The sequence below is a fragment of the Otolemur garnettii genome, unplaced genomic scaffold, assembly GCF_000181295.1.
Source record: "Otolemur garnettii isolate 467f Iridium unplaced genomic scaffold, OtoGar3 scaffold00006, whole genome shotgun sequence".
NCBI lineage: Eukaryota > Metazoa > Chordata > Mammalia > Primates > Galagidae > Otolemur > Otolemur garnettii.
Window position 1 is genome coordinate 30203965 of NW_003852401.1, and position 23821 is coordinate 30227785.

The 23821-nt window shown below is 39.2% G+C and overlaps 1 protein-coding gene across 1 annotated transcript in view; it reads left to right on the plus strand.

Annotated features, from left to right (window-relative positions):
- The window catches only part of GDA (guanine deaminase), a 95983-nt gene that overhangs the window by 24099 nt on the left and 48063 nt on the right, over positions 1 to 23821 (plus strand). The window contains exon 2 of the mRNA XM_003782952.3: positions 22894 to 22982. Coding sequence (XP_003783000.1) covers positions 22894 to 22982 — 89 coding nt within the window. The remainder of the gene's footprint in view (positions 1 to 22893; positions 22983 to 23821) is intronic.

Below are 23821 nucleotides of genomic sequence, written 5' to 3' on the forward strand. Positions count from 1 at the left end.
TCTCCTGCCTCTGCCTCCCAAGTAGCTGGGACCACAGGCGCCCGCCACAATGCCCGGCTATTTTTTGGTTGCAGCTGTCATTGTTGTTTTGGCGGGTCTGGGCTGGATTCGAACCCACCATCTTAGGTGTATGTGGCTGGTGCCTTAGCTACTTGAGCCACAGGTGCCGAGCCTAGAAACATTTTTTTAAAAACATTTTTTCTGTTCAAAGCTAGGAACCATTGGGGCCACCATGCATTTTGTCTGAGTTTACTGCTCACTGCTACTCTTTCAGCTGAGTCTCTTTTTTTGTTCCTCTTCTTTTTCCTTTCCCTTATCTCCTGTAAGTGCTCCCTAGAAAAGTCTTATGCAGCATAAAGTTATTTTGTAGCTGGAAAGCCTTCAGGGTATCTTACCCACCATATTTCTGGAAATGAGAATTGCAGACGTTATTGAATACTTTCTCTGTACCAGGTATTCTTTTGAGCGTTTTACTGGTATTATCTCATTTCACACTCATAACAGCTTTAGGAGGAAAGGCAGTATTTATATTCTTATTTTACAGATGAGGAAATTGAGACACAGAGTAACTAACAGCTTGCCAGTATGACACAGCTGATAAGTATTATATGGGTTGCCAATGTCCAACAGTTGATAAAGCTATGATTAAAAAAAAAAAAGACTGTTATCAATGTTCAAAATGGCAGTGAAAGGTTATCTTTTACAATTACCTACCTTTTGTTTGAGAAGAGGGAGGCAGAGCTTCACTTGAGATCAAGCCCTAATATGATAATTTAAAATCTCTTAACTTGCTCAGACTTGGCAGGTAAATATTAAGTTTTAAGGATGGAATGGTTCTGAGAGAAAATCAACTATGTCTACTACAGAAAAGATCTTCAAGTTATGCTTGAGGAATAAATGCATTGACAGCTGGATAAATACTGTTGGGAAGTTCACTATATTAAAAAAAACTTTATAAAGTAAATTAGTACATTTGTAATAATATTTATATTTGCTAATTTTATTTAGTTAAGGACACTACTAAAAATGATTAATCTAGAGTTGTTTAGATATGTGTAGTACATTTATATATAATGAAAATACATGTAGATAAGAATAAAGTCTATAAGCACAAATAAAAAGATTCCCCTTACTTTTGAAGAGGCTGAAAGATGGCAGAAGACAGCAATCCAAATGAATAAAACAGTTAAGTAATTAATAGAAAGTGGGAAATTATTCTTTCTGTTGCAAGATTCATATCTCTGCCTTTTCCAAGTATCATTTCATTGATAAACTTTCACTAAAAATGAGAAATTCAAAGTGTGCAAAAAGATATGTAGCAGCTTATAAGTTCCCTTTATATTCTTTTGTCTCAGATGTGACATTTGTTCTCCCAGGTGACATCTATTACCAGTTTTTATGTGTGTGTGTGTGTATATATATATATATATATATATACATATATAGATAGATAGAGAGAGAGAGATACATATATATATAGACAGTCTCATATGTTGCCCTGGGTAGAGTGCTGTGGTGTCACAGCTCACAGCAACCTCAAACTTTGGGGCTTAAGTGATTCTCTTGCCTCAGCCTCCCAAGTAACTGGGACTACAGGCACCCACCACAATGCCCGGCTATGTTTTTGTTGTTGTTGCAGTTGTCATTGTTGTTTTAACTGACCTGGTGGTGTATGTCTGGCACCCTACCCACTGAACTACGGGCATCACCATATATGTACTTTTAGAGATAGGATACAAAATGTACGATCTAACATATGTATTATAATTTATAAGGTATGCTATATCATGTATTACATCCCATTTAACTTTGCTAGAAAAACAGAAATAACAAAAACAAAAAGCAACATTTCCTGAATACTTACTCTGTGCCTGGTACTTCTTTTTTTGCAGTTTTTGGCCGGGGCTGGGCTTGCACCCACCACCTCCAGTATATGGGGCCAGTGCCCTACTCCTTTGAGCCACGTGTGCCTGGTACTTCTTACTGATCATCTCATTTACTCTTTTGAGGAATTATTAGTTTTATTTTACAAGAGAGAAAATGCACCTTGGAAAAGTTAAGTAACGTCTCTAAGGATTGGCAGATGGTGAGAAGCAAAGCTAGGCTGCAAACTCAGGCCTCCAAGGTTCCTAGGCCTGCAGGCCTTTGCTTTCACAGGGCCCTGGCCTGGGGTTGACATCTTCCTGAAGATTAAAGGCGAGAGTTAGGGTCTGCCTTAGGATCTCCTTTCTATCCCTCATGCCCTTGCCAGGATGTGGCCTGCCCATGTTTCAGGATTGCTGGGGAGGGTTGGGGCACAAAGCTCAGCCCTGCCCAGGTCTGCTGGTTTCATGTTCAAGGATAGCGTTTGGCAGCCTCTTCCTGTTTTGAAATTCCTTCCTCTTTTTTTTTCTTTCTGATTTCTTCCTTCTTTCTACCTTCCTGTAAACATTTATTTGTGTGTTTAGTTTTCTGTTTGGTGCTGGAAATACCAACATATGAGAACATCCCTGTGTTCTGAGGATGTTGAACATTAGTGGAGAGAAACATACCCCAACTCCAATAGTGATGCAGTGGGTTTGAGCTTGGATTAGGTTGCTATGGCCGCTGTAACACGTGGCTGCAAACTTGGTGGCTCAAACAACACACACTGATTCTCTCACATTTCTGGAGGTGAGACATCTGAAATATGTCTCACTAGGTCCAAATCAAGATGTCAACAGGGGTGCACTCTCCCGAAGCTCTGGAGGAAGATCTGTTTCTCTGCCTTTTCCAGTTTCTACAGCTATGTTCCTTGCGTCCTTTCCCCCAGGACCCTCTCTCCATCTTCAGAGGCATGAGTGCGGCATCTTTCTTACATAGTGACGTCATTTCTCTTCTGTGTTGTCAAGTATCTCTCGAACTCCCTTTTCTAAGGACCCTTGTGATTGCATTTAGGGCCCAGACAGCGAAAGCTAGAGAATTTTCCTGTCTCATGATCTTAATTGAGCTGTATGTACAAAGTCACTTTTGCCTTGTAAGGTAACATTTCCAGGTGCCTAGCTTCCACAGCTCTGTGTTTTTGTCCTCATTCTCTCATTCAGAAATTTCATACATGGCCCCCCATGGTGCCTGTGACTCAGTGAGTAGGGCGCCGGCCCCATATACCAAGGGTGGCGGGTTTGAACCCCGCCCTGGCCAAATTGCAACAAAAAATAGCCGGACGTTGTGGTGAGCGCCTGTGGTTTCAGCTACTCGGGAGGCTGAGGCAAGAGAATGGCCTAAACCCAAGAGCTAGAGGTTACTGTGAGCTCTTACTCCATAGTACTCTACCAAGGGCGACAAAGTGAGACTCTTGTCTCTTAAAAAAAAAAATTCATACATGTATTTAGATATGTATCCTCAAGCGTTTCTTGCAGATCTGTGTGCCATTACGTTGTGTGGGTTTCTCCCCAACATTATATCCCTGGAGTACTTCTTTGCTTCTCTCTCTATTGCTCTCTACTGGATAATGCCTCTTTTCTCTCTCGCTGTGTTTTTTTTTAAGACAGTGTCTCCCTCTGTCACTCTGGGTAGAGTTCTCTGGCATCATAGCTCACGGCAACCTCAAACTCCTGGGCTCAAGCAATCCGCCTGTCTCAGCCTCCTGAATAGCTGGGATGATAGGTACCTGCCACAACATCCAGCTAGTTTTTCTTTCTTTTTTTTCTATTTTTAGTAGAGATGACATCTCACTCTTGCTCAGGCTAGTCTTGAACTCCTGAGCTCAGGCAATCCACCTGCCTCAGTCTCCAAGAGTGCTAAGATTACAACCTTGAACCACTGCCCCTGGCCTGATAATACCTCTTTTCAGATAAACCGTCCCAATGGTCAGCTAAAGATTCTCCCTGTCTCTACACTCTCCTCCCAACTTACTTTACAACTATTGCTTCATTAATTTTCAAACTCATTAACTACCGTGTGAGTTGTATTTAACTCACACTAGTTTTGAGCCTGGTGAAGCATATATAACTCATATATCTCTCTTGACCTAATAAAACACTGTGACCTCAAGGAAAAAAATTTTTCTAATATGGCAGTCAATGAGCAAGAGACATGTGAGTTATATATGCTTCACAAGGCCCTGGGTTCAAAATTAGCCTGAATTAAATATGTGTACAACTCACATGGCAGTTAACGTGTTAAAAATTCCTTAGTGGGATACTTCAAGGTTCTCAGTGAGGCCCTGTAACAAATTCACTTATTTACTCACCACATATTCATTGGGATTTCTCATGCGTTAGGACCCCCAGGCACTTTGAAGATGGTAGCAGGTAAAAGTAGGCATCGGCACCTTTGTGGATTTTGCTATCTAATGGAAAAGACAGATTATGGGTAAAATAACAATTATGAATAAATGTGAAATGAAAATTGCAACTATAAAAAGACAGCAGCTCAGATTTATGCCATGCCTGCTAGTGTCCACACCATTCTAATAGTTTTATATATATTGTCTCCTTTAATCTTCACACTGTGTAACTACTGTTTCCACTGGATAGATGAGAAAACAGGCACAGACAATGGAAGTGACTTGCCCAAATTCACATACTGGAAAGCATCTAAGCCAGGCAGCCTGGTTCCAGATTTTGTGTATGGAACCCTTGTCATATTTCTGAAGTGCCTGGTGCTGTGAGACTCATTAATTGGGAGTGAAGTTTGAGTGGGGGTGGAAATTTGACCTAATCCAGAAAGGGTTCCTAAAGAAGAAATAGCTAACCTGAAGGAAGAAATCTGAATAGTGGTGCACACCTGTAGTCCCAGCTACTCTGGAGGCTGAGGCAGGAGGATTGCTTGAACCCAGGAATTTGAAGTTGCTGTGAGCTATGCTGATGCTATGGCTTTCAACCCAGGGCCACAGAGTGAGACTCTATCTCAAAAAAGAATAGTAAATGAATGAATGAATGAATGCAATGGGAATCCACTGAGCTGTTATGCCAGGGCTTAGAGAGATACGTCAAAACTTCTGGATAGTGCTGGAATTGATTTGGTCTCATTCTCTCAAACAGGGAACCCCTGAAAAGTGAGTAGGTTTGGGAATAACATCACAGATTCTGATTTGGACATGTTGATTTTGAAGTACCTAGTGTGAAATATCAAGGAAAATGTCAAATACATGGTAGCTGGAGAAATCTGGACTGGGCCTTTAAGTGTGCTGGATACATTGAAAGAAATGGTTTCTTTATTATGGAGAGTAAAAGGGCTCAGCCCTTGTTTCATTTTGCAACCGAAAGGTCAATGCACCGGAACCCATTGCACTTCTCCCCTGCTGGGGAGAAATTTACTCTTATTTGTGAGGTCTACATTAATCTTGTGTAGCAGATTTGAATGTGGGGTGAAAATCAGGCAGAGTGGGAGGAATTAATTTTAGAGTCCTTCTCTGTTTTCTACTTGTACAACAGAATACCATTGAATAATCATTTTAATTGATAAAAACTAGTCTTTGGAAACTGTGGTTTTATTCTATTAAAAGGAAACTGGCAAAACCCCACAACAAAATAAAAAACCAGAAAAACCCCGAAAAGCTGTGTAAGCACACATCTTAACACTACAATATAAGCTCAGTGTTCAGGTCAAAATAATTGCATTTGTTAGATATTGCTTCATAACAAATAACCCCCAAACTTAGGGGCTTAAAACAGCAATAGAAATGTATTATTCTTACAGTTTCTGTGGGTCAGGGATTCCAGAGCAGTTTAACTGAGTGGCTCAGGCTCAGGATCTGGTGAGGTCTCAGACAAGATGTCTACTGGGGCTGCAGTCATGAGAAGGCTTGACTGGGGCTATAGGCTCCACTTCCAAGGTCCAAGTTTATTCACATGACTGCAAGCCTGATGCTGGCTGTTGGCAGAAATCCGTGGTTTCTCTGCACAAGACCTTCTTACAGGGCTGCTTCTCTTGGGCTGCTTGAGTGTCCTTACCATGTTACTAGAGGCTTCTCCTAGAACAGCAATGTACCAGTGAAAGAGCCAGGTGGAAGCCATCCTTTTTATGAACTTGCCTGGAAGTCCTTAATGTAGTGAGTGCTTCAGGTCACTATATTTGGCCCACCTTAAGGGTGAGGGAGGGAACTAGGCTCCACCTTTTGAAGGGAGGAGTGTTGAAGAATTTGTGGATATTTTTTTAAACCACCATGCAGGTGTTTAAAATCTAAGGTGTGGATGGGCCCTCCCCACTCCTCCTGTGAAGGAATTAATTTCTGCTACAACATCCCCGACAGATGGTCATTCAGCCTCTGCTAACCACTTCTAACTACGAGGGGTTCACTATGTTGTGAGTCAGCGAATTCTGTTTATATCCAGTTTTAATTGTTAGAAGCTTCTTTTCTTCATGAAATTGAAAGCTCTATTGCTGGATATTTCATTACTGAAGTTGGTTCTGCTGCTCTAGAATGGCATTCCTTCTAGGCCACAGCAGGTGGATTGCCTGAATTCATGAGTTTGAGACCAACCTGAGCAAGAGCAAGATCTGGTCTTTAAAAAATAGCTGGGTGCTGTGGTGGGTGCCTGTCATCCCAGCTACCTGGGAGGCTGAGGTCTAAGAGAATCGCTTGAACCCAAGAGTTTGAGGTTGCTGTGAGCTAAGATGTCATGGCACTCTACTGAGTGTGACCAAGTGAGACACTGTCTCAAAAAAAAAAAAAAACCAACCAAAAACAAAACAGAATGGCATTCCTCCATGACAGCTTTTCTAATATTTGCAACTGTGGAATCCGTCTTGTTGACTTTTCAGATCTCCAGATGAAATCTTGTCAGTTTTCGTCATAATTTCCTCTCTCTCTCCTTTTTTTTTTTTTTTTGAGTCTCACTATGTCTCCCTCAGCAGAGTACTATGACATCATAGCTCACAGCAACCTCAAACTCTTGGGCTTAAGTGATTCTCTTGCTTCAGCCTCCCAAGTAGCTGGGATTACAGGTACCTGCCACAACGCCTATTTTTTGTTGCAGTTGTCATTGTTGCTTTAGCTGGCCCAGACTGGATTCGAACCTTCCTGCCTCAGTGTATCTGGCCGGCACCCTACCCACTGAGCTACGGGAGCCACTTCCTCTCAGGGTTCATCCATGTTCTGGTCACTTTCCTGCAAAAATATTCCAATTTAGTTTTTCCTCCATATTGAAAACAGATTACTAATTGTGTATCCCAAGATAATAAAGTATAAAAAGATACGACATTCCTCACTTTGTATAATATTGCTGGTCTAAAACATAAAGGACTTTGAAACTGAAATCATACATAGTGATTTTAATAACCAATGGGAACAAATATTATTCTGTAACCTTTAAAAACTTCTGTTCAAACACTAAATTTAAATGCAAACATTAGTAAAACTAGTGTGCATTGGTGCATTTAGTCTGCTATAATTTAAAATATTAGAAATATAGAAAACTAAAAAGTTTTGGTTAAAAAACCCAGACATCAAGAGTAGTTTGGACAGTGCTCACTGCCGTCTCGTTGTACTGCTGATAATTAATAAGTGAGCATCTTTCCTTTGCCTTGGTAAAATGTTATCCTGCTTCAGTGTTTGGATCCGCTTTCAACATTATATCCCTTGAGCTCTCGGTGTCATGAAGTATCTTGGAGATATTTCTCTGAAAGTTCGTTTAAGGTGAAGTTTTTTGCTCACGTTACTTCTGGGACACCTTTAGTCACTATGCGCATTTATGTTGGCAAGTTCATCTTTGCTAAGTTCCCCTGGCTGGAGACCTAGAGATTCTGGGATGGTCGCAGCAGCGATGTTACCAGGGTCAGCTATGTATCCTGTAACTCCATTATTAGATTCTGATTTCACTTCCTTCTCTTTCCATTTCTTTGCTGCACTTTCATCTTAGTTGACCAGTTTACTCTTTCAATTGTCCATTCTTATGAAATGCCACATAGGTTTATTGCTGGGACACTAGGAAGCAACACAGCTACCTGCTTTGATGTCTGTGTGTGAACTAAATAACAGGTGCACGGCGGTGATCCATCACTGCAGACTTCGGAAGGAGCAATGTGATTGGTCACTGACCGGGATGCACATCTGTTGTGCCTGTGGTGCTTTGTGGACTACAGAGCAAGAAGCCTAGCGTGTACTTTATGCAATCACACACAGTTAATATACCACAGCAATTTTTGAGCCATGGGTATTATTTAATTGAGCCATAGTAATCAAATTTCTGATAACAAAAATCACGCAAAGAAAGGTCTGTGTCTATGCTTATAAATTTGACCTTAATTGGAACCCATTTTTATGGGCAGTGGCTCTATGCTGCTTATTTTAAGCTTACGGTCCTTGCTTTAATCAAGTCACATGTGTCTTTACCCTGTGCTTTTACATTTAAAAAAATTGTTTTTATAGCTAGGTGTACATCATTTTTGTACATAGTCATGGGGTGGCTATCTTTGTAAAACTGGATTGTGCGATCTAGTGAACAAACCGTTCCTTCCAAATTGTATATAGGCCATTATCAAGAACTTGGCTGGGGCAGAGCTTGGTGACTTGTTTCTAGAGCACTCCAAGAGCTCTCCAGCCATAATTCCCTCATCCTATTAATCAGCTTTTTGAATAGGAATATAGAACCAGATATACAGTTTACTTCTGTTGTCATCCAGACTGACTTTTTTGAGCTTGTCTAACAAAGTTATCTGTCTGGTGCCATCAGATGCCTTTCTGAAATCAAAGCATACTGTGTGTACTCTGTCAACAGTGGTGTCCTAAAATAACCACTCTGGCTACCCTATCAAAAATTAACACTATGAGGGCGGTGCTTGTGGCTCAAAGGAGTAGGGTGCTGGCCCCATGTGCCAGAGGTGGCAGGTTCAAATCCAGCCCCGGCCAAAAACTGCAGAGAAAAATGAACACTATGGGCTTGGTGCCCATAGCACAGTGGTTATGGCGCCAGCCACATACACTGAGGCTGGAGGGTTTGAACCCTGCCCAGGCCAGCTAAACGACAATGACAACTGCAACAACAAAAAAAAATGGCCTGGAGTTATGGCAATTGTTCCAGCTACTTGGGAGGAGAATCACTTAAGCCCAAGAGTTTGAGGTTGCTGTGAGTTATGATGCAACGGCACTCTACCCAGCCAGGGTGACATGGTGAGACCCTGTCTTAATAAAAAAAGAAAAAATGGCCTAAGGCACAGGCTGTGTCTCCGGTCCTTTGGTGTGTGCCTTCATCTTCTTACCCATGTCTGTGTATCTGGTAAGGTGTGTTGAGAGCACCTGTGGTCGGTGGATGCCACCTTTCAGTTTTCAAAAGAGAATCCTTTTCCTAAATTCATTCTCAGTTGTCCATTGGCTGAATTTGGTCTCTGAAGATGCCTTTTGTGAGGGAGGCAGTGGCTGAACTTATTTGCTTGTTTGATGATTTCAGAATTCAAGTGTGTCTTTAAACTTTGGGTTTGAGATTTGTGATGGTTTCACTGAGTGCTGGGTGCTCTTTTATGACCATCTAATAGTTTCCTCCTTCTACAAATTGGTAAAACATCAAGTAATTAGGAATTTAGGAAACAAATTAGGGAGTAGCAATTTGTATTTCAAAAGGATTCAAAAACTATGAAGAGCATTTAAATGTGTTAGTGTATTACCAACTGCTTATGAAAAAAGGATCTGATCGTGACCTTATTTGGCACTGTTGGCCTTGGTATGTGGGCCTGTTTCTTTTATGGCCTCCACCCTTCCTGTGGTTTTTCTTGGTCATTTATTTGGATGTTCCTCAGATTACCAGTGTGCATATTTCGTAATACAGATGTTGATGTTTTTAAAAAATAACATTTATTCTAATTTGTTCTTGCACAATATTTTTCTTATGTTCTTCATGCATTTGTTTTTTAGAAGTGATTCTTCTTTTTAATTAACTCATTGGGTAGAAGAAAGAATAGTTCTAACATCTGTGCAAGGTATGATAAATAGACACAAGGAACTGTGGGCTATCTTTGAAGACCCCTGAATGCCCCTCCCATTCCATTCCCTTCTGTTCTCACTATATTATCCTAAATGTTATGTTTATTGTGCCCTTTTCTTTATATTTTAACTTTTCACATTTGTGTTCCTAAACAATATACTGCTTAGTTTTTTTTTTATTTATTATTAAATCTTTATTTATTTATTTATTTTGCAGTTTTTGGCTGGGGCTGGGTTTGAACCCGCCACCTCCAGCATATGGGGCCGGCGCCCTACTCCTTTGAGCCACAGGCACTGCCCCTATACTGCTTAGTTTTTCAGTTAAAAATTTTTATTTTAACATGATTGCAAGGCTTGGCACCCGTAGCACAGTGGTTACGGTGCCAGCCACATACACAGAAGGAGGTGGGTTCGAACCCAGCCCGGGCCAGCTAAAGAACAATGACAACTGCAACAAAAAAGCCAGGTGTTGTGGCAGGCGCCTGCAGTCCCAGCTACTAGGGAGACTGAGGCAAGAGAATCGCTTAAGCCCAAGAGTTTGAGGTTGCTGTGAGCTGTGACACTACGGTACTCTACCAAGGGTGACATAGTAAGACTCTGTCTCAAATAAATAAATAAATAAATATAAAATTATTGCAAAATTTTTAAGACGTTACAAGGATATACAGATAACTCATAAAGCCTTCACTCAAATCCCCCAGTGTTTATATTTTACAAAATTTGCTTCATCATTCTTCCTTACTTTCCCTAGATGCTGTATCTGTATAGACACACACGCGCTCACACACACACACACACACACACACATTATTGTATTTTCTTGAAATGAGAGTAAGTTATAGGCATACTGTTCCAGTCTAAATATTTTAATGTATACTTTTTTGAAAAGCAAGGACATAGTCTTATACAATCACGCACACTTATCTAAGTCAGGAAGTTAGCAAAGGTATATAATATAATATAATATAATCCATAGACCCATTTGAACTTGGCCCACTGGCCCAATAATACCCATGGTCACTGTTTTCCCCCCTTTTGGTTCAGAATCTAGAACCAGAAATTGCCTTTACTTGTCACATTTCTTAGTTATCTGCCATCTGGACAAGTCTTTGTCTTATGACCTGGATGGTTTCCAAAAGTACAGAACAGTTTTGTTTTGTGTGTGTGTGTGTGTGGTTTAGACTGTTTCTCAATTTGGGTTTTTCTGGTGCTGTCTTATGATTAGATTTAGGTTCTGCATTTTTGGCATGAATATCCCAGAGAGGCTGCTGTGTTCTCAGTGCATCATTTCTGGAGCACATGATGTTGATCTGTGCCATTATAGGGGATACTAACTTTGGTCCCTGGTTAAGGTGGTGTTTGCCAGGTTTCTCCATGGTAAAGTTACTGTTTTTCTCAGTAAAATAAATTTTGTGGGAAGATACTTTGATAATTTTATAAATATCCTCTTTCTGAACAAATTTTTACCCACTAGTTTCAGCTTTCGTTGATGAGTTTTGCATGAATCATTTATTATGATGATGGTTGGCAGAAGCTCATTTTCTGATTCTATCATTTCTTCCACATATCTTAGTTGGTATTCAGTGGTAAAAAAAGAACTCTACCTTCCCATTCATTCATTCATTCATCAGTGTGGACTTCAGCATTCCTGTTTTTTAAATTTTATCTGTTACTATCATTTACTTAAATTGGCTCAGAGTTGGCTAGTGAGAGTTTGATCAAGGTGGCTCCTGTGTCCTTTTGACCATTCTGCAACTATATTTTTAGCACTTCCTTTTGTCACAAAATTATGATTCAGCTTCATCTTGTATTTTTCTTTCCCCAGCCTTAGCACGAACCCAGACTTAACCTGGTTCTTTGTTTTGGAGAATAGTATTAAGAAGCCAAGATTTGAGAACTCGGGCTGACGGGTGTCTCCGTAGCCATATCTGTGCGTTTACATCCCTGGCTCTGCCAGGCCCACCTGCCTAGGCTGTATTAAGGGAAAGGAAGTAAAAGGAAAGGCTCAAGAAATAGTTTATAAAGAAAAAAAAGGAAGAGGATGGCTGTTTGTTTTCCTTTCATATCAAAGGCTTTGTTTAATGGCCCTCAGGCTATAGGCTGACTGTGGTTTAAATGTGAGTTTTACTACCTATCAGATGTGTAATTTGGGCAAGGTACTTCACATCTCTATGCCTCAGTCTCTCATCTATAAAATGAGGCTAGTATTATTATCTCCTAGAGTTCTGAGGTTTAAGTAAGTTCATGCATGTAATGTATGTAGGACAGTGTCTGACACACAGCAAATGCATTTAAGTGCTTTTATTATTGTCAGACCTCCCATCATTTTAGAATATGTCTGTTTATTTTCCTAATAAAAATTTGTTAAATACCAGTGACTCATTAATGATGTCTTCTGGTCTTTTGTAGCAATCAGAAGAATGGCTAACGTTACATCTTCTTTCCTGCCCTGAAAATTATTTTCTTTATTCAGGTTTGACAGTCTATACTATGTTGCCACATGGGCATTATACTAAATTACTGTTACACATCTTCATTTACTTTTATCTTTTTAAAAAAGATTTTTTTTAGAGACGTTTTAGGTTCATGGCAAAATTGAAAGAAAGGTATGGAGGTTGACCATTTATCTCCTGCCTCCACCTGTGTACACCCTCTCCTGTTATCAATGTGTCCCATCAGAGTGGCACATTTATTATAACTGATGAGCCTACATGGACACGTCATTTAAAACTCAAAGTCCGTAGTTTACATTAGGGTTCGCTCTCGGTGTTGCACGGTCTACGGGTGTGGATGAATATATCATGATATGTAGCCGCCAGTATAGTATTGTACAGAGTATTTTTGCTACGCTAAAATTTTCTACCTTTGCTCTGCCTTTTCATCCCCTTCTCCAACTTCTGTCAGCAAGTGATGTTTTTATTGTTTTCATAGTTTTGCCTTTTCCAGAATCTCATACAGTTGGGATCATACAGTATGTACCATTTTAGTAATATGCATTTAAAGTTTCTCTATGTATTTTTAGTGGCTTATTAGATTTTTTTTTAAGTACTGAATAATTTTCCATTTTCTGGAAATGCCACAGTTTATTTATCGATTCACCTACTGAAGGATATCTGGGTTGCTTCCTAAAGTTACTTAAACAAAAAAAATCTATCGAGGGTGCCGGGCACAGTGGTTCATGCTGGTAATCCTAGCACTTGGGAGGCCAAGGCAGGCGGATTGCTTGAGCTCACGGGTTTGAGACCAGCCTGAGCCAGAGCGAGACCTCATCTATAAAACTAGCGGGTATTGTGGAGCACCTGTAGTTCCAGCTACTCAGGAGGCTGAGGCAAGAGAATTGCTTGAGCACAAGAGTTTGAGGTTGCTGTGAGCTGTGATGCCACAGTAGTCTGCTGAGGGCAACAAAGCCAGACTCTGTCTCAAAAAAAAAAAAAACAAAAAAAACTATGGGCAGTGTCTGTGGCTCAAAGGAGTAGGACACCAGCCAAAAACTGCAAAAACAAAACAAAAACTATCGTTTTTTTTTTTCCTATAGCAAAATGGGGCTTTGTAAACCCCCAGAATCTATATACTTCCAGGGGATTTGATCAGCCCCTGAAGTTTAAAAAACAATTGTTAAATGCTATTACCAATTGTTAAATGCTAAAACCAATCATAAAGGTAAAGCTTCTGGGAAATGCTAATGGGATAGTTTTATCTATTTTTATTTTTTTATTCAATAACTGTGTACATGGATGCATTTATGGGATGCAGTGCACTGATTTGATATACAATGTGAAATGCTTACATTGAACTGATTAACACACCCATCACAATTATACTTTTTTCTTAATAGTTTCAAAATGTACCTTTGCATGATGCACATTAGGTGAGGTCCCCCTCGTACCTTCCCCCTTTGTCCTCTTTCCCTTTCCCCTCTCTCCTCTTCCCCTCTACTTTCTAGACTATAGTTATATTTTGCCATTCATCTGAGTGTGCAGATGGTTATATATTGATTTCATAGTAGTATTGAGTACATTGGATACTTTTTTACCCATTCTTGAGATACTTTACTAAGAAGAATATGTTCCAGCTCCATCCAGGAAAACATAAAAGATGTGAAGTCTCCATATTTTTTATGGCTACATAGTATTCCATGGTGTGCACATACCACGATTTGTTAATCCATTCATGGGTCCATGGGCACTTGGGCTGTTTCCATGTCTTGGCAATTGTGAATTGGGCTGCAATAAACATTCTGGTGCAAATGTCTTTGTTGTAAAGTAATTTTTGACCATCTGGATATATACCTAGTAGAGGAATTAAAGGACCAAATGGTAAATCTACTTTTAGTTCTTTGAGTATGCTCCAAGTTCTTTCCAAAAAGGTTGTATTAGCTTGCATTCCCACCAGCAGTGTAGAGTTTCCCTTCTCTCCACATCCATGCCAACATCTGTAGTTCTGGGATTTTGTGATGTGGGCTAATCTTACCGGAGTTAGATGACATTACAAAGTGGTTTTGATTTGCATTTCTCTGATGATTAAAGACAATGAGCATTTTTTTCATGTGTTTGTAGGCCATGTGCCTGTCTTCATCAGAAGTTTCTGTTCAAGTCTCTTGCCCACATAGAAATGGGGTTATTTGTTTTTATTTATTGATTAGTTTGAGTTCTCTGTAGATTCTAGTTATCAGAACTTTGTCAGAAACATAACCTACAAAAATCTTCTCCCATTCTGAAGGTTGTCTGTTTGCTTTACTTATTGTGCTCTTGGCTGTGTAAAAGCTTTTTAGTTTGTTCAGATCCCAGTAATGTATTTTGGTGTTGCTTCAATTGCCTGGGGGAGTCCTCCTCCTAAAATATTCTCCCAGGCCAATTTCTTCAAGTGTTTTCCCTGTACTCTCTTCTAATATTTTTATAGTTTCATGTCTTAAGTTTAAATCTTTTATCCAGTGGGAATCAATTTTTGTTAATGGTGAAAGGTGAGGGGTCCAGTTTCAGTCTTCTATAGGTCGCCAGCCAGTTCACCCAGCACCATTTGTTAAATAGGGAGTCTTTCCCCCACTGAATATTTTTGATAGGCTTGTCAAAGATTAAACAACGATAGGTAGCTGGGTTCATCTCTTGGTTCTCTATTCTGTTCCATAAATCTACTGCTCTGTTTTTGTGCCAGTACCATGCTGTTTTGATCATTATAGATTTATAGTATAGCCTGAAGTCTGGTAATGCGATATCTCCCAATTTGTTTTTCCTTCCGAGTAATGTATTGGATATTTGAGGTTTTTTTTCCTGATTCCATATAAAATGAAGCACTATTTTTTCAAGCTCTTTAAAGTATGGCAGTGGTGCTTTAAAAGGAGTTGCATTAAATCTGTAGATTGCTTTGGGTAGTGTGGACATTTTAACAATGTTGATTCTTTTCAGCCATGAGCATGGTATGTTTTTTCATTTGTTAACATCTTCAGCTATTTCTTTTCTCAGAGTTTCATAGTTCTCTTTATAGAGATCTTTCACATCCTCTGTTAGGTAAATTCCCAGATATTTCATCTTCTTTGGCAGTACTATAAAAGGAATAGAGTCTTTTACTAATTTTTTAGCTTGACTGTTGTTGGCATATATAAAAGCTACTAACTTATAAGTATTGATTTTGTATCCTGAGACTCTGCTATATTCCTTGATCACTTCTAAGAGTTTCCAGGTATAGGGTCATTAGCAAAGGTCTCCTCTGACCTTATTTGGATACCTTTGATCACCTTCTCTTGCCTAATTGCGATGGCTAAGGCTTCCATTACAATGTTGAATAGCAGTGGAGACAATGGGCATTCTTGCCTCGTTCCTGATCTGAGTGGAAATGTTTTCAGTTTTATTCCATTCAATATGATATTGGCTGTGAGATTACTGTACATAGCCTCTGTTAGTTTAAGAAATGTCACTTCTATGCCTATTTTCTTAAGTGTTCCAATCATACAAGGATGCTGGATATTATCAAAAGCTTTTTCTGCATCAATTGAGAGAATCATATGGTTTTTGTCTTTATTTTATTTATGTGATGTATTATATTTATAGATTTGTGTATGTTGAACCAACCCTGGAATAAAGCCAACTTGATCATGGTGTATAATTTTTTTGATGTGCTGTTGAATTCTGTTTGCTAAAATCTTATTGAATAGTTTTGCATCAATATTCACTAATGATATTGATCTGTAATTTAATTTCTTTGTTGGGTTCTTTCCTGGTTTGGGGATCAGGGTAATATATTTGCTTCATAGAATGTGTTGGGAAGTATTCCTTCTTTTTCTATGCTTTGGAAAAGGTTGTATAATATAGGTACTAGTTCCTCTCAAAATGTTAGATAGAATTTGGATGTGAAGCCATCTGGTCCCGGACTTTTCTTTTTTGGGAGATTTCATATTGTTGATGCTATTTCAGTGATTGATATAGGTCTATTCAAGATTTCTAATTCTTTCTGATTGAGTCTAGGAAGGTGGCATGCTTCCAGGTATTGGTCCATTTCCTTCAGATTTTCATATTTCTGGGAATAGAGTTTTTTGTAGTAATCATTGAGGATTTTTTTTTTTAAATTTCTGAAGTGTCTGTTATTTCTCCTTTATCATTTCTGATAGATGATATTAGAGATGTTACTTTTTAATTTTTGGTTAGGTTGGCCAAAGGTTTATCAATTTTATTAATCTTTTCAAAAAAAAAACAACTATTTGTTTCATTAATCTTCTGAATGATTTTTTTGTTTTCAATTTCATTCTTTTGTTTTCAGTTTTCATTCCTGCCCTAATTTTGGTTATTTCTTTTCTTCTGTTGGGTTTGGGGTTGGAATGTTCTTCTTTTTCCAGTTACTTGAGATGATCCATTAAATTGTTGAATTCTTCTCTTTCTGTTTTCTTTCTTTCTTTTCTTTTCTTTTTCTTTCTTTCTTTTTTTTTTTTTTTTTTTGAGACAGAATCTCACTATGTTGCCCTCAGTAGAATGCCATGGCATCATAGCTCACAGCAACCTCAAACTCTTGGGCTTAAGCTATTCTCTTGCCTCAGCCTCCCAAGTAGCTGGGATTATAGGTGCCTGTCACAATGCCCTGCTTCTGTTTTTCATGATGAAGGCTCTCAGTGGTATAAATTTCCCTCATAGGATGGCCTTTGCAGTATCCCACAGGTTTTGATAATTTGTGTCTTCATTATGGGGTAGTTTTGAAGTTACCACAGTTTTCATTTGCATGCATCCTCTTAGGAGTCAGCATCAGAGATGGGCAACTATAACCCACAGATCAAATACTGCTCAATGCCTGATTTTATATGGCCTGTGAGCTATGTATAGCTATGTATATTTTTAAATGGTTGGGGAAAAAGTAAGAAGGAGATAAAGATGTTGTAATAAATGGAAATTATATAAAATCCAAATTTCAGTTTCTGTAAATAAAGTTTTATTGGAAGTTAGCCATGTCCGTATGTTTGTATATCATCTATGGCTGCTTCTGCTCGTCAGGGATGGATTTCAAGTAGTACAGTACAAATAATATGAACCACAAAGCCTAAAATATTTAAAGCAGTGGTCTGCAACCTTTTTGGCATCAGGGACTGGTTTCATGGAAGAGAGTTTTTCCACAGAATGGGAGGTGGGGGTTGGTTTTGATATGAGTCTGCAAGCAATCTATTTATTATGGTCTCTGTGCAGTCAAACCTCTTTTGCTAGTATTTTCAGCTCCACCTCAGATGGTTAGGCATTAGATTCCCATAAGGACTGTGCAGCCTAGACCCCTACATGTGCAGTTTACAGTGGGGTTTGCTTCCTAGAGAATCCAATGTGACTGTCAGTTTGGCAGGAGGTGGAGCTCAGGTAGAGAATAATGAGGAGCATCAATACAGATGAAGCTTCCCTGGCTTTCCTGCCACTCACCTTCTGCTGTGTAGTCTGGTTCCTAATAGGCTGCAGACTGGACTGGCACATGTCTGTGGTACAGGGCTTGGGAACCACAGCTCTAGAGAAACTTTGATCCTTGGTTTACAGTCCCAGGGAAGCAATCATGGAAGTCTGGAAGAATCTCTGGGAAGATGAGTCTAGTCCATTAGATCTACCCTACACCTGGTTTCCTTATTTATAAAATGAGATTATTGGAGCCATAGGTTTAAGCCCCTCATGCTATTCTTTGGTACCTTCAAAACATTCATATTCTACCTTTATAGGCTGATGGTGGTTTGGGCTTTTATTGTTTGTTTTTTGGTTTTTGGTTTTATTTTAAAGCAATCTCACTTTATCCTTTCTATTAATCTGTTTGACATGAATTGAGCTACTATGGTGGCAATTTTCATCTTTGTTCCAAAGCTTCAGATATGTTGAAACCTCATATTTTCATCTGATTTTATCTCCCATCACAGTGACTTGAGAGTGGATTTTGTGTAATGGGTTGAACTATGTTACCTGATTTTGTTGGATTGTTGAGCTATTTTGTAATGGCCCAAAGAACAATTTACTCTGTTCCATAGCAACAAGCCTCTTGCTCACATTTTTCCATCTGGTATTTAAAGCCTTTAAAGCCTGTATCTTGAAGAGATCTGTTTTGTTAGCTGACAATCATCACTCATTTGCTTTTGGATTTAGTATTCCTGACCTTCTCATTATTGCTCATTCTATATCATCTCAGTTTCAAATGAAAAAGCACTTGGAGTTGTTTACTTAACAGAAGAATTTAAATTTCCTCATCTGGAAAACAAGGGGTTAAATTAAAAGGTCCTTGCCAGCTGGAACCATCTTTGATTTTATGATTTTATAAAACTAGGTTTTCAATGACCTGTGTATGTGTTTGACAGCTCACCTAGACTGTAGCCTGTGAAAGGCAAGGCCTGTGGCCCATGAACACTCATTCACTAGATGGTGAATAAGTGAAAAAATGGCCACATAAGCCCAGGCAACCTTGGGATTAAAAAAGCCATTGCTTTGTAAAGAAAACTTCAGCCATATTTTGTAATTTTGTCATATAGATTTTCCAAAATATTTTCAGGGATTTCTTAGAAGTAAATCCCTGCCTGAGAAACAAGGAGAGTACAAAAAATATAGACTAAAAGGAAAAATCTCAAGGCTGAACCAAGACCTAGAACCCCTGGCTGCCTCCTAAGACGTTTCATGCTCTTGGACTTCTCAGCTTCCCAACCATGAGCCAAATAAACTCTGTGCTTTATAAATTACCCAGTCTGTGCTATTTCATCATTCCAGCAGAAAACAAACTAAGACAACATCCTGCCTTTTGACACCTGCACATGTCCACACCAACACTATGTTCTTATCAAAAATGTGGTCAGACCATACGTTTCATCTAGTAAACTGCATTTAGAGAAACAGTCTTAACATCATATCAGAGATAATTTTCTGTTCAATAAATTTAAGTCTTTACTGTCACATTTAATCACTGCGTGTTTGGTTATATTTAACCAATCCCCTACTGACTCATGTTGAGATTGTCTGCAGTGTTTCACTATTGCATGTATGTGATGTTGGAGTTAGATGGGATGAGATGTTTGAAGAAAGCGTAGATTTAAAATTATCATTGTGGAATTTGAGTTCACTATACAAATTCTTCACATTTTTTTCCAAGGGATTGTAACAAACTGGTCAACATACAGAGATGGGCAACAAGGAACCAAGCCTACTCTACTGATGTGTACATGTTGTATATGTCCAGTCTATGAAATTAGGTCAACTTAAGGGGGTGGTCAATGTGGGGAGGTGGTCAACTATGGAGGTTCTACTGTAATTAAAAATACCTTATACACTTTTGTACTTTAAAAAGTTATACATATACTTTTTAAAAATTTAAATATGTACAAAAAAACCATATTTCCTGGCAAATTTTATATTTACTTATGTATTTATTTTTGAGACAGAGTCTCACTATGTTGCCCTCAATAGAGTGGCATCCCAGCTCACAGCAACCTCAAACTCTTGGGCTTAAGTGATTGATTCTCCCGCCTCAGCCTCCTAAGTAGCTGGGACTACAGGAGCCCTCCACAACACCGGGCTATTTTTTGTTGCTGTTGTCATCATTGCTTAGCAGATCCTGGCTGGGTTTGAACCTACCAGCCCCAGTACATGTGGCCGGTGCTGTAATCCCTGAACCATAGGTGCTGAGCCAGTAAATTTTAAATATGTACATGTTAAACTTAAGTTGTGACATTATTTTTTAAAATATCTGATGAAAAGAATGAGATCCTGTCTCTACTAAAAATAGAAAAACTAGCTGGGCCTGGTGTCACATGCCTGTAGTCCCAGCTACTCCAGAGGCTGAAGTGAGAGGATCACCTGAGCCTAAGAGTTTGAGGTAGTTGTGAGCTACTATGATGCTATGGCACTCTCCCCAGGGTAACAGAGTGAGACTTTGTCTCAAGAAATTTTTTTTGATGGACTAAAGATATAGTGATTTAATACTATAAATCTATAGTATAGACTATGTATCTATCTTAGTCTATTTTTTAAAATAATAAATTAACTCCTCTTTAATAGTATGAAATGCTACCTACAGTTGACTCTTGAACAAGTTGGTTTGCATTGTGCGGGTCCACTTATATGCAGATTTTCTTCCTCCTCTGCCACCTGTGAGATAGCAAGGGCAATGCTTCCCCTCCTCAGCCTACTCAGTGTGAAGATGACAAGGGTAAAGACCTTCTGGTGACCCTCTTCCACTCATTGAATATATTTTCTCTTCTTTAGGATTTTCTTTATATTTTTTCTAGCTTACTTTATTGAAGAATACAATATCTAATATTAATATGTATAACATATAAAATATATTAATAAATGTTTATATTATCCATAAGTCAACAGTAGGGTATTAGTCATGGTGTTATGGGGGAGTTAAGAGTTATGTGTGAATTTTTGACTGTGTACGTGGTGAGGGTTGGCATTCCTAAGCCCTGCATTTTTCAGGGGTCAACTGTAATTCCCTTTTCTTCTTGAGTTACTAATTCTGTTCTACTTTCCTCAGAGTTTTTATTCATGAATATATTTTTACACTAGGAAAAGTCTTTTATTGTCAACCATTGCAATAAAATTTGTGTGCCCAAATTTAAACATTTAAAATCTCCTGGGAGGCTTGGCACCTGTAGCACAGTAGTTACAGCCCCAGGCATATACACTGAGGGTGGCCAGTTCAAACCCGACCCAGGCCAGCTAAAATAACAATGACAACTGCAACAAAAAAATAGCCAGGTGTTGTGGCAGGCGCCTATAGTCCCAGCTACTTGGGAGGCTGAGGCAAGAGACTTGCTTAAGCCCAAGAATTTGAGGTTGCTGGGAGCTGTGATGCCACAGCACTCTACTGAGGGTGACATAGTTAGACTCTGTCTCAAAAAATAAATAAAATAAAATAAAATAAAAAATCTCCTGGGAATATGAGAAAATTTGAAAATGTATATTACGTATTCAAAAGATAACGTATTTAGGATAACATAAAAGGGCTGTTTTTTCCTCCAGCTAGGTAATAGATCTATGAATGAGTGTTACTCATTGGTAGAATGAAAAAGGGGCAGTATTGGGTGGTGCCTATGGCTCAAAAGGGTAGGGCGCCCGCCCCATGTGCTGGAGGTGGTGGGTTCAAACTCAGCCCCAGCCAGAAACTGCAAAAAAAGGGAGGGGACATTATCAGTTTTTTCTTATTTTTCATTTTTATGTAGTGAGTGGCAAGAATTTTTCACATAAATCAAGTAGCTGGGAATGGAGAAAATTTTGTAATAGCAGTATCTCTCAATTCCTTGAACTCCTCCTGAGTTATAAAAATTATATGATAATCTATCCCCAAAAATATCTTTAATGATTCATTAGTTGCTAAGCGGTTAAATCTTCTGTCATTTTATTGATGGAAAAGGCCACACTAGTACTAGAGAAATTTCATAGGGTGTTGGGCACAAACATTGGTAGGAGCACATTTGAGCCTGGTCAACAGGGATAGTCTATCTTCTGGGCCGTGTGCTACTCAGTGGTAGCCCAGAAAAAGGGAAGTAGCATTCAACCAGGGCTGTAATTTTATCAGATGTGTATTAAACTGAAAGGCAACAGAAATATGAAATAATACATGGTGGAATCTAACATGGACAAGGATAACGGTGAGAGAAGGTGGCAGGTGCACTGGGCAAAAGTGTAGATGGAAGAAGTAAAGAGGATTCTACGAGGTGAAAGGTTGTTTGTAGCAGTTCAAGTAGCAAATAGGTATTAAAATTTAGTGGGGTCAGATGTGTGATTCAGTGGCTTTGAAGGGGGAGCCGTATAAGCCAGGAACATGTCCCAGATGTGGTCCTGGCTTTTGTGGCTGAAGTGAATTAGAACAAATGACTGAAGATAAATTCATGGAAATAGGTGACCATGGTTTTCAAAAGGGTTGAAACCATTCAAGATAGAGGCAGGGCTTGGAGCAAGGGAAATAGTATGAAACAGAAGATACCAACAAATTTGAAGGGGGGAGGGAAACAGATGCTAATTAGCCATTTTGGGGAGGGGGACAGAGTCTCACTTTGTCCACCCCTGGTAGAGTGTCATGGTGTTATAGCTCACAGCAACCTCAAACTCTTGGGGTCAAGTGATCCTCTTGACTCAGTTTCCCAAATAGGTGGCACTACAGGTGCCCACCACAATGCCCAGCTAGTTTTTAGAGATAGGGTCTTGCTCAGTTCAGGCTGGTCTTGAACTCCTGAGCTCAGGTAATCCACTAGCCTTGGCCTCCCAGAATGCTAGGATTACAGGCGTGAGCCACTGTGCCTGGCCTCAATTAACCATTTTTAGTAACTTATATCTTTAAATTAGAGCTTTTGAAGTCTCATTTATATTATGACAGAGAAAGAGAAAATAGACATCATTTACTTCTTTGGATAAACAAAGGCAAACCTCTGTCTTTTATGACTCTAAACTCAACCCCATGTGGTATCAAATCTTGAAATTAAGTCAGCTATAGTATAGACTCTTTAAAAAAAGATGTAGGTATTTAGTAGCAATAAATGACTATGGTTCATTAATACATGATTCTTTTCTTTCTTTCCGTTAAAGATAGTGTTTTTAGAAGAAGCATCTCAACAAGAAAAACTGGCCAAAGAATGGAGCTTCAAGCCATGTGAAATACGAGAACTGAGCCACCAGTAAGTCATCATCAACGTCTTTTCTTTTCCTGAATACTGTTAACTAGGTTCAAGTTATAGGAAACTATAACTTTTTAAAAAAAAAAAAAATTGGCTCAGCGCCTGTGGCTCAAGTGGCTAAGGTGCCAGCCACATACACCTAAGGTGGTGGGTTTGAATCCAGCCCGGGCCACCAAAACAACAATGACGGCTGCAACGAAAAAATAGCCAGGTGTTGTGGCGGGCACCTGTGGTCCCAGCTACTTGGGAGGCGGAAGCAGGAGACTCGCTTGAGCCCAGGAGTTGGAGGTTGCTGTGAGTGATGCCACAGCACTCTACCCAGGGGGACAGCTTGAGACTCCGTCTCAAAAAAAAAAAAAGAAAAATTAAAATTAATTAATTATTCTTAAGGGGAAAAGTGAGAAAGAGCAGGTAAACAGAAAGCTGAAGGGTGCTGAGTTTTGAGAAATAGAGGCTGCCATTATCCATTTATTTCTCGAGCAAATATTTGTTGAGTCCAATACGTGTAGTACTAGGATCTGGAGGTGAAAAAGATCTTCAGGGTCCTGGTCCTTATTAGATTTACAGCCCATGGGTGAATAGGAGGGTGATTCTGCCAGTAAACAAGTAAACAGATACATAAGTATGACAGTGGTAGATTGTGATATCCTCCGTGGAAAAGTCAAGGAGATGAACAGGCATAATTGAGGTGAACTACTGGGGAGTAGGGAGGGAGATTTTGAGGATCAATTACTCCAACAACTGGGTTAGGGAGGGCCTATGACCAGAAGTGCATCAGAGATGTGATTTTATATTTCAACTTTTTTTAGTGGCTTTTAATATTTTATAATTTTTTTTTT